Source organism: Physella acuta, unplaced genomic scaffold (genome assembly GCF_028476545.2).
Source record: "Physella acuta isolate Inbredline_101_S28 unplaced genomic scaffold, ASM2847654v3 ptg001467l, whole genome shotgun sequence".
NCBI lineage: Eukaryota > Metazoa > Mollusca > Gastropoda > Physidae > Physella > Physella acuta.
This window is the reverse complement of record NW_026732982.1, coordinates 170,797-182,851: the sequence shown is the minus strand read 5'-3', so window position 1 is coordinate 182,851 and position 12,055 is coordinate 170,797. Positions and strand designations below refer to the sequence as shown.

Sequence of the window (12,055 nt, the reverse complement as noted above, 5' to 3'; positions counted from 1 at the left end):
AAACATGCTTTATTTTTATACTATTAACTAATTAGATCAGACTTATAACAAAGTAAAAAAAAAAGTTTCAGTACAACAACTTAATATACATTAAAAATAATGTCACAATAAAAGTTTATAGGCTGATACTGATAGTAATTTTTTTAAATTGTCTCCTGGCCCAACCAGCTATTTTAATAGTGTGTGTAATGTTAAGTTCTAAGAATGAAAAAATTCAGAGGATAATCTACTAAAAATGACTATAGACAGTAAGACATGACTCATTTAAAAATTTAACAGCAAAATTTCAATCAAGCTATAAAAACATATTTCATTTTTAAATTTGTTTTAATAATGTAAAAAAGTTTACATCGTCTTCAAGGATTCAAAATTTTCTTTTGTCATAAATTCTAAGCCATCTGAAGGAATAGGTGAATTTATTAATGGACAAAGCAATGCTATTTTCCATCTTGTTCCTAAAAGAATTCTCATATTTTGCTTCCATCCCAAATTATATGTCTTAATGTTGTATGTACGCTCATAAACTACTTGTCCGTTGACAGCATTGATCATGTGATACGCCAATAAGCCTGTACACAAACTGAAACCTGCAACACACAGAGATGTCATCAGAACTTGAAAACTGGTCATAACATCACTATGTAGGAAAATCCAAGAAATCATTGGGAATAATATTGTCAGTAGTGACTGAAGTGACAGGCTCCCTAAAATGTGATAGATGAAATCAATGTTAAGAACACATGAATATGCGGCTGCTAACGACATAAAGAAAACCAGGCCGATGTAGTAGCGTTGATTGTAAAGTCCAATGCAGTTCCCAGTGAATGTACAATGATGATCACGTTTGAGCACACAAGTTTTGCAAGTATAACAATGAAATGATCTGGGTGGAGCATTACTTTCACATACAGCACAAAATCGCCACCCTGGCCGTAGAATTGAAGGTAAAACCTTTCCCCTGATTGTTGTGTTTGTTGTCATAACCATGTAGAGATTTATCATTACACATACATAAATGTAGAGACCCATGAAAACGTGAAAATAATATAATGAAAATTCTCCATTATCAGCTGCGTGACTTTTCGAAGAGTATATTGATGGAAGAACAACAAAAAGCTCAAATAATCCAATTGCGTGAATAGCCGCAAGCAAAAAACAAAACGCAAAAATGTCTGTCGAGGATTTGGGTAGATATCTTTGAAATAAAAAACTCATTTTATATCATATTAAAATATCAACGTGGTGATAAGTAATATAGATCTATATCTTATAAGCTGAATTTCTCTTAATATCAAACAAAGATATTTCAAAATGCTAATTCGTATTTCTTGACTTGATTGTCGATACCAACTTGATACTGATAGTAAACAAACTAGATAATCTATGACCAAAGGGTGTTAACCGGATTAAGAGCTCTTCTGAAAATAAAAGTATGATAAAGTGCAAAAGCTTACTTAAGAATAGCTTCCCCTTACTAAACAAAAAACAAAACGTTCTGGTCCTACAAAATATTATAATAATTATAATCTAAAATAGATCTAGAATCTAGATTCTAGAAGATGTTTATCTGAGTCTAGTTTACTTAGATTCTACCTTGTTTATCACACTCCCCAATGAGATAGCATTACGTCAATTACGATGTTAGTGTTGAGTCTAGATCTAGTCTAAACTTAGTTTTTTGTCTCTCTTCTTTCTGAGTAAAAGTCAAACTCAAATTATTAATAACGAGAAAAATGGCCCGTTGAGGAAGGATACAACGGGCGCTAGGCTGATAGTGCTGTCTCTTTTCTCTAAACTAAAACCAACCCACACCCCCACACACCACCCCCCACCCACCCACCCCCCCAAAACACACACACCCCCCCAAAACACACCCACCCCCACCCCCCAAAAAAACATGTCTACCGTCCCATTCAACGAAATATAATTATATACTTTTTCCAGTGTACGCCCCCTCCCCGAAAATTCTACCCCCGCCCCCGAAAATTTCAAGTACCCCCACCCCTCTCCGGGGAGGAAAAAGTCTGAAAGAAACACTGGTGTCGCGCTTAGCCACCACCCGAAGAATTGCATTAAAGAAATTGCAAGAAAACCACTTTTTAGATTAGACACATTAATTAGGCGGTAATTTTATTATAGAGTATCGATGAAGAAATTTCTTTTGAGTTAGGGAGGGGGGGGGGGGGGGGGGGGCTCAGACGTTCTTACGCGGGGGTGGGGCTTCGCCCCTACCCGAAGAATTGTATGAAAGAAACTCTTCACGCAAACCACTTAGATTAGACAAAATTTCCTTGTTATTCAATGTTTACTCGATAATCAATGACGTCATATTACTGTGTGCACTCTCCGGCTTGAGATGCTAAATGTGTCGACGTCATACTTCGTTTTTCGAATTACTATGCATGTTTTTATTTTCCTTGTGTTTTCTCTAGAGCGTTCTTGTCAGATAGATAGATACATAGACAGACAGCGAAACTATTAGTATTAATTAAGAATACACAGTGACTAAACTAACTAAACTTAGATCTAGAGTTGACTTAGAGTTTAGACTTAGAGTCTTAGCTTAGACTCTTAGCTTAGTTAAAGTTAGTTCTTATTTTACTCATCTCTTGGAATAAGTCAGTCTTTAACTCTCTTAGTATTAGCCCTGAGCTTAGTGACTTAGCATAGCAAAAATCTTTTTTTTTTTCTTGCTGCAAATATGCCCACAATCACGTGGATGATGAGAAAAAATTAAGGAAAGTAGTCCTTTCATGAAAAAATGGCAAAAAACTAAATGTAATGAATAAATGTTAGTGAGTAATGTTGTGTAGGGCCTATTTAAAAATTAAAATAAATGCCAAATGTATGATGAGTATGATCATCACTCTGCTACAGGACATTACCCCCCTGGATATTTCCCCCCCCCGTATTTACCCCCCGGAGCAATTACCCCCGTCAAATACCCCTGTCAATTACCCCCCCCCCCCGGGGAATTACACCCCCCCCCCCCCTCTCAAGTTAAAATCCTAACTCTAACTAGAATTTAATCCAAATCTTAAGAAAAAGACCAAAACCTAAGCATCCACCTTAGCCTAAAACTTCACACAAAACCAAAACCAAAGCTAGACACAACCCTAACCCTAACACTAGCTCTAACCCTAACACTAGCTCTAACCATAACCCTAGCCCTAACCCTAATCTTAACCCTAACCCTAGCCCTAATCCTAACCCTAATCCTAACCCTAACCCTAGCCCTAGCCCTAAAACCTAACCCTCACCCTCACCCTAGTCCTAACCCTAGCCCTAACCCTAACCAACCCTAAACCTAGCCCTAACCCTAACTCTAACCCTGTCCGGGGTGGGGGGTAATGTCCTACTGGGCGGGGGGTAATTGACAGGGGGGGTAATTACTCTGGGGGGTAATGTCGGGGGGGGGGGTAATTGACAGGGGGGAAATGCCCTGTTCCCCATCACTCATGTATGCTGCCATTGGTTGGTCCACTCAACCACAAATAATCATGACTTCTAAGGCATTTTTCTGTAATGTGTAAATGTATTGAAAATGGTTATGATTAGGAATAGCCCTAATAATAATTTGACTATTTCTAGTCGAGAAACTGGGAATAGACACTTCAATAGCTTTATGTCTTGGCCATGGTCCGGCTAGAGAATGTAGTTTAATAGCAATTTTTAATTAATAGTGGTTGTAACTGTAAAAAATTGTTTGTTAACTCAGAATCTGAAAGGTCGGAGGCAGATATGAGCTGAGGCCTGTACAGAATGTTAGATCTATAGCATTCTAGAAATCTATATCTAGTTGTTACTATTATCTGTATACTAGTTGTTATATTATATAATAAATATATACTCTTTTTCTTCAATGGGGGGAATTTTTATACCAGTGTACTATATGGAATCTTCTTTAAAAAAGGGGTGTTAGGTTACTGGTAGTTCACTAAATACACACATTGCTGGCTAATGTCAATGTTAACCCTGTCCCTAACCTCAACCCTAGTCCTACCATACACTGAACCCTAATTTTTAACCATAAAATTAGTCAAGATTACAATACTACTACTAACAACCCAACACACCTATTTTATGGAAGAGTCTATTATCAGACATTGCTATCTAAAATCATCCCTCCAACATATTTAAGTATTTTTGTTTATTTTCTTGCTCAAACCACAATGAAACTAGGCACTTGAACCAGAAGTTGTATTTTCTGGCAGTTACTCTAATATGGTATTATTGGTATTGTTAATCTAGTGCTCTTAGTTTAAAAAATTTACAAATGTTCTCTCTTTTAAAAGGCGTGCTAGTTGAAAAGGAGACTTGGCAAAAGGCTTGTGATAAAAAAATGGGCTATAAACAAAAACTTAAAAAATTTATAAAACATAACAGACCTTTAAAGCTCAAAGCATTTATAGCATCTCACAATATCTGTTTAAATGATATTGACTTTGGCCATGGGAAAAATGTTCTACATTATTGTTCCAAAAAAGGATCACCAGATATAATGAGGTAATTAAGTTTTGAGTATTTTTTTTTCTATAGTAGGCTTACATAGATATGTTTTAGACTATTTGAAAAAAAATGTTTCTAAAGCATGAATCCATTTTACTTTTGTCTGTCATTGATTTATTGTTCACCAGCTATGAAATACTATACTGTGGAATGGTGCTGCTTTTGTTTATTTCTTGGTTATTTGAAAATAATAAAAAAAAAATATGCAACAGGTTGTATGTAAATGAAGCAATTGAGAAGCTACCAGATATTATAGAGCTAAGAGCGATTCTATATCATTACTAGTAAACTCCAAGCCATCCTTTCTTTTTCCATATCTGTGGTGAAGATGAATCTTATAAATAACCCTTTACAACTACTGTCATTAAAAACAGCAGTGTTATATTAAATTACCTCCTGGTTTTGAAATGTACCACTTAATAGCAGCTGCAATAATACATCCCACATTACTCTTGACTTTTGTAAGGTCAATAAATTGTTCAATTATTTCAATATTGCTTATCTTCCTTAATCAATACATAACAGTCTCTTAGAACAAACATTGTGATGTATGTTAGTTTTTTAAAATGTGACTCTTTAAGCTGTTTTATTTAGGTGTTTACTGAGACTGGACTGTGATGCAACTTTACAAGACCGAGATGGGAACCTCCCACTTCATACAGCTTTATTGAGAGGACTAAAAGAAGAGGCTTTTCAAGCTAGAGAAAGTAAGGTCATACAGTAAGGGGGAATGACCCTTCTGCTTAAACTTTTAAGAGTTTGTTAACTCCTCCTGGGTTGTCTTTGTGATCTGGCTTGACTCCTCATATTCTATCACTTATTTTTTTTAGATCTTCTTGAGCTTAGCTAAATACATCTGCATGTTTTTAAAAAAAGCTGAAGATAAAATATGTGGAAATACCAAATAACACTACATTAATAAGCAGCTGTTTCATATTTGAAAGATAGAAATTATAGTTATATTTTATGGGATGGTGATGTCAAGTAGTTTTGCATTTAATAACCAACCACAATCCTTAATTTATTGGGTCTTAGCTTGAGACCCTAGAACCTGAATCTATGTAGCCTTGATGGGTACTTGAGTAGTCAGATAAATTAAAGCTGGCTGGGCTATGTGCTATAGTCAAAACATATGAACCCTTACTACATCTACCATATAGGCCAAGTACTTGACCTTTTTATTATAGACTATACATCATAATAAAGATAGGGATAAATTTAAATAAGCATTATTTTAATTGGTTTAATAAGAATAAGAATGAACATAATTTTAGATTCATTATGTCATGATGCTATGAAGTCTATGGTCATTTCCTATCTTAATTAAATAATCAAATATATAATTTTTTTTATAGCACTGCTGGAGTTAGTGCCACCTCTTTTAGACAGCTACCCTCTTGGACAGGATGTGGAAAACAGGGTGGGCGTCACAGGTTATGATTTGTTAAGACAGCTCAAGAAGAAAATTAAAGCTGCGTTTTCTAGGTCACAACAGGTAAGGGATCCCAGTGGAGGTAATGCTGTATTAAATACATTATCCAATATTGGTGTAGATTATGTTTGCTACAATCAATTACAGCTTGTTTTTGTTATATATATGATAAACAATAGCTATTATTCTAAAAATATTGTTTAATTGTTTCAAGATTTCTTAAAATATTGCTTCAGGTCATTGTAAAGGTTTAGTTCCAGTTTTATTAAATTTCCTTTCATTTAACAGGAAGAGAGTTATGAGGAAAAAAGAAAGCAAGAAGAAGAGGAAGAAATGTGGAAGGAAAAGTTGAATAAAGAGGCTGAATTTGAATTTGAAGAGCAGCATTCCCGTTATGACTTTGATTATGGTAATTAAAAAATCATTTAATGCTAAGTTCTTATTGTAGCACCTCACACTTCATACATTTTTTCTTAATATTAAATGATGTAAAATAGCGGTATTCCAGTTTTCTGGAAAATTAAAGAACGATCAAAGTTGCAGCATGAAGAAACTATTGAATATTGTTGTAATCAAATAGAAATTGTACCTGCCGGATAAGCTTACATTCTGTAACACTTTTAGAAAAAATGTTATTTAAAGTTGTATGAAGAAATGATTATTCTTTTTCAAAATCAATAGGCGAATATAATTATTTTACATTATTTTACCTTTGAATTTATATGATTTCATTTAGATTACACACAAGAAAAGTCAACAGAAACATTCGATGACTGGACAGAGAGAATAAGACATGAATATTATTCAAAGCAAAAAAGTCAGCATCATACGTTTACTAAAAGCAAGCGCAAATATGACCCAGAGGAAACCAGCCGTAAAAAACCTCGACTAGACGAAGATGAAAAGTTAAAAAATGCTCGGGAAGAAATGAGAAAAAATTTCAAACCACCCCCTGTTGAAAACAAAACAAGCAGGTTTTTGTTAAAGAAAAATAAATATGAGGCCAAATTTGCTCATGTTATCAACCATTTAGCTGGGAAAAAGGCATTGACTTTTGGGTGTATACCCTGGCCATGTCTAGAGCTAGACTCCGTAGCTGATGTTCTGTTTTGTGATATTCCTGACAAAAGTGGAACTGTCTATCGCAAGTATTTACGAACACAGCAGGTTCGTTGGCACCCTGATAAATTTACTCAAAAGTTTAGAGACCATCTGCATCCTGATCATGTGACCAAGATTATGTCCAGGGTCAAGGCTATTTCACAGATTCTCAACCAACTCAGTGCTGACAAATAGATTTGCTACTGCTATCAAATGCTTGTTATTTGCATAAATAAACATGATTTTTTGTGTGTGAATATTTCATACAGTTTCTGCATTGTTATTCAAATTAGCTTTAATATACAACTATAATTAAAACCTCAACAAATCAAATGTTTTCGTGTTAAGTTTAGATCTTTCACAACTGTATAGAAAATATTTGAAATATGACCTTTGCAGTTCATAAAAATATTTGGTTCACGCGGTTTTTGATTAAAATATGTTCTTAATATATTTGAATAAACATCATTTCCATTACAAGTATTCTCTTGGAATAAACTGTCAGAAAGACTTTGTTTAAATACAATGCTCAATAAAGCAAAAATCAACAAATAAATATACACATCAAAACCACTATACTGTACTCCAGGGGTCTCCAAACTATGGCCCGCGGAGATCTTTTTGTCCAAGGAAAAAATTTGTGTTAGAGGTGGCTGTGGAACTTTGCCCAGAAAATTCAAAAGAAGTTGAAAATGTAGTTCTGGGTGCAAATACCATTGCCCGCCGTTTTGCAGACATTGGTGAAAACATTGCGACTCAAATAGCGAAAAATGCAAGCACGTTTCGCCATTTTTTAATTGCATTGGATGAGTCGCTGAAATTTAGATACATTTCTATATAATATATATTTCGTTGGGGGGGGGGGGGAGGGGGGAGAGAATAAGAGAGGGGGGGGTATATGTTCCCCCATCCCCAAAGAGATGCCTGGAAGAAACTGGCCCCCGAACCGATATTTAATAGTTAATGCAGCCCTCTGGCTGAAAAGTTTGGAGACCCCTGCTGTACTCTAAAGACAACACTATTGCAAAGCTTAAGACTGATACTCAATGGTATACACAATTCTTTTTGTTCTGAATTTAAACCACCAGATAATTTGAAGAAAAATAAGTAAGAGAAACTAAAAACAAAGGTGCTTTATTTAGCCTCATATATTTTAATACAATTTTAAGTACCTATGGATAAGAATAATAAGCTAATGTTCAGGCATTTTGATTTTTATTTGCAAAGGACATGAGTCACAGTTTTTATATACATAAAAATATGCAACACATGTCTACTTATGAGAGCCTGGTTTACAACATCAATAATATTAACAAATAGAAATTTAAACTGGTTGATTTTATTAACCAAAGAAATATATTCTTTACAGGGTATTTTTCTCTAAGTACTGTCTACAATAGTAGTACTTACTTTTGGCCATTTTCTATAAATAAATTATTGCAATTTTTTTTTTACCAATAAAGTCCTGCTAGTAAAATAAGAATTAATTGGATGCTTAACAACACTGGTAATAATTTTAAAAGATACCATTTTACCTCTATGAGTAAGATTTAGAATAAGAAAATTAAAAAACAAAACTGGAAAAGTTTATTTTGTAACGTGACTGCTTTGATTAAAAACTCAGAACCCAGTGTGACCATTACAAGAGAGCACACCAAAACATTCCTTTTAAAACAATAAGCCAATTGATGAACATTTACAAATAATCTTGCTTTAATAATTACTTATTTTTTGAGTACACAATTCTGGCTTTAAACCTTCTGAATATAATAATATATATTAAGAAGAGTAATGATTTTTCATTCAGCTATTGTAGATATTCATCTTACAATATATAAAATTGGACATGCAAATAACAAAACATTTCATAGATTAAAAGTGTATTGAACTACAAAATGTAGAAAGCAGAATGAACCCAAGTTAAAACATAACATTTCTACAATTGAAATAATAAAAATCATGTTTAATCTTAAGGCTTATTTGTGAAAAAAAATTGATATGTTGTCTATGTAGGAATAGTAAATAAATAAAAACAAAAATGATTGTTCTTTCACAAAAAATGTAGTGATTATTACTCAATAAAATATGCTTGAAAATTATTAACAAAAACTTATAAAATGGGTTTATAAAATGTACTCAGTTTGATACAACCACACCAAGAATATATGAAGAACAGTTCCAATAGCATAGTTAAAAAGTCAACCATTAGTTATAGAAAAAACATGCATGCAAGTCTTCAGATAATACCAGAGAAAAATATCAGTTGGATTGGAATGGCAGTTAACAACAAGTTAGATAGCTAACAATCCATTTGAGAAGTTTTAATTTTTTTAGATCTACAACTCACTGAATCCACTCTATGTAGCTAGAGAAAAAAAAAAGTTGATGTCATATTTTTATCAACACATAGAATTTGACTTCTATCCAGATTTTTCATTGATAAAACAAAACTTCAAATTAAAAACTTTTCAAAGGTGGTTTTTTTGGAATGAACAAAAATATTAGATGGGTTTTTAAAATGTGTTATTGCTAGAGGTAATTCTAATGATAGTATTTAACACAATGATTTTTGTATACAGCTGATAAAATAAAGCATTATATTGACATTACTTCATCAATGTACAGAAAATCTAAGTAGTATAATTTTTTTTTTAAATCATGGTTTAATTTATAATGAGTGAATCTAAAGCCTCTAAACACAAATGAAAAAAATTTAACACTAATGGTACTGAATAGCTACAATTCCTGTTTTAAACAATTCATCCATTGAGAGCAAAACACAGCTTTTTAACTTTGCATAGTACATAAAAAGCAAACTATCATGATAACTTAGGTTGTTATTTATCTCCACAAGAAAAAAAAATTGCTAGTGAAATGGAAGACAAAAAAATTCAAATCTGAAAGTATTAAGAAAAACTAACAAGTAAAGTAACAAGGCCACTGTAAGGAAAATGTTTTGCAATGAAATATTTGTTTATAAGACATTCACAGTTGTTTGATAAGTGAGAATAAGTAAATCTCTAGCTAGATTTAGGCTAAAAATGAATTAACTAGAAAATATCAATGAATAACATGCACAACGATTCAATTGGAGTAATTTTTAATGATAAATTCCTCATGCTGAAAAAGATATGATAAAATTTGAAAGCAATAGCTTTTGAAGGAAACATTACAATATAAAGCTGGCATAACTTGGAAAGATGATAAAAAATGTTTGAGCTTTAATACCACTAGAACAGGGCAACAAGTAAACAACTTTTTGATTGTATATGAAGCAACCATTTTTATAGACAAAGATTATTCAATCATTCACTGTAAATATAAAAAATGTGTAGCTAATAAGCATGTAGTAGAATAGCATACTAGACAGAAAGACACAGTTATCACAAGAGATTGAAAGAATAAACAGCTATTGTATTACTAGATGCGGTACTAACTAGTTCTACCATTGCGAGGTTTAAAGCAAAATTTTGGGGGTAACAAAACCATTACACCAATTAAATGAATTACTCTTAGACAACAAATAAATCCAGTCTGGCAATACTTTCATTGTTTGTCTTGTTCATTTTTTATGTGTTTTTGTTTGGTGAACATTTAAAGTTGGAACATAGTTCATGTCTTCTAACCATCTTAGTTAATTGAGGAAGTCATTTTAGTATGACTTCATCTGGGTTAATTGATTTCTTTACTAGCAGCTGACTCATACATTCTGTATCACCAGCTAAATTAATATTTAAATACATTCAGTTATCAGTTTAACAAGTTCCAGACTTTTGTATTGCTTGCTGAGATCAGTGGAGCTTCATAGTTCTCTACAACACTAAGCATGAGAAATATGAAAAGTTGTATAGACTGTACAATGTTCAACAACTCTATCAGTGGTGTTGTCAAATGCCATTACATATCATTCTCATTTAAAAAAACAGAAAAGACACAGAAACATTTTAAAAATGTCTTCTAGTTTAAAGGTGGGACAGGTAAGCCATTGGTTTATTCTGATGACGTCAGGTTAGCTAAGGGAGAGTAATCTAATGTTCTAACAAGCTGAACCAGGAAAGGCTAGAGTGGTTCCCCTGTGGTTAAATGGAAATTGTTGGAGGATTGGGGAAAAACTAAACAGATACATGAAATATTTTTTAAGACTATAAACAAGAAAATTGAACATCTACAAGGGGGTCGGCGTGGTTGAGTTGGTAAAGCTCATGGTTGCTAAACCAAAAAGTCTCGAGTTCAAACCCTCGGGCAGATGAGGCTCGTTAGCTGGGGCCAGCCACTCTTCTAGGAGAGACAACTCCAAAATCAAACAACTGCTGCCTCGTAGTTTGTTCTAGGTTGGACAAAGGCTATGGAAGCAAATCCAAAAAGAAAAGCAGACTCAATGGCGCATAAACAGTTGACAATTATCCTTAATTGTGATGGAGGCGTGGTCAACTCGGCAAAAGCTCTTGGTTGTTAAATTCGAAAAAGTCGCAAGTTCAAACCGGCTAGCAGATAAGGCTCGATCCCTTCCGAAGAAGAAGAAGAACATCTACAACCAATTTCTGGTTTTATATTGGCAGACTGCCTTTTTTTTGTTTTACTGATACACAATTTAGAACATTAGGTAGAAACACTGTCCAGAACCAATCTAATCCTGTACAGAGCAGGGCCTATGTAGTTTAAAGCTGAAGAAAATAGAACATTTTAAAAAACCAGAGAAAATTTAAAGCTGACAAAACTAGACCAGTTGCTTTTTAAAAAGTATAAAAACACGAGCACAAACAGTTTAAAGCAGCTACTTTAAAATCTAGTTGCAACAGTTGGCATAATTGTAACATCGACATTTCAAGCATGTTTTTAAAACAACTATTAAAAATTTACACTTTTTTTTTCTAACAGCATGAAACAAAACAAAGAGTTAAAACATGACTGGGATCCAACATAAATCTAAATGAAGATTTTGTCTTGACCCTAATTAAAATATAATTGCTCCATATTCGTATTATAAAAAAGAAAGGTACATTTTTTAAATTG

The 12,055-nt window shown here is 33.3% G+C and overlaps 1 protein-coding gene across 2 annotated transcripts; it reads left to right on the top strand.

Annotated features, from left to right (window-relative positions):
• Window positions 1-2,653: 2,653 nt before the first annotated feature.
• On the top strand, window positions 2,654-7,299 carry LOC131928145 (NF-kappa-B inhibitor-like protein 1). 2 transcript variants are annotated; one of them, XM_059284087.1, is made up of 6 exons: window positions 2,654-2,778; window positions 4,296-4,506; window positions 5,104-5,216; window positions 5,865-6,004; window positions 6,230-6,350; window positions 6,678-7,299. In XM_059284087.1, the coding sequence occupies exons 1-6, from the start codon at window positions 2,754-2,756 to the stop codon at window positions 7,235-7,237; spliced, it is 1,170 nt and encodes a 389-aa protein (XP_059140070.1). In that variant the 5' UTR covers window positions 2,654-2,753; the 3' UTR covers window positions 7,238-7,299. The 2 variants fall into 2 exon arrangements, with proteins under 2 accessions (XP_059140070.1, XP_059140071.1); XM_059284088.1 differs by having other exon boundaries at window positions 2,654-2,791.
• Window positions 7,300-12,055: the final 4,756 nt, after the last annotated feature.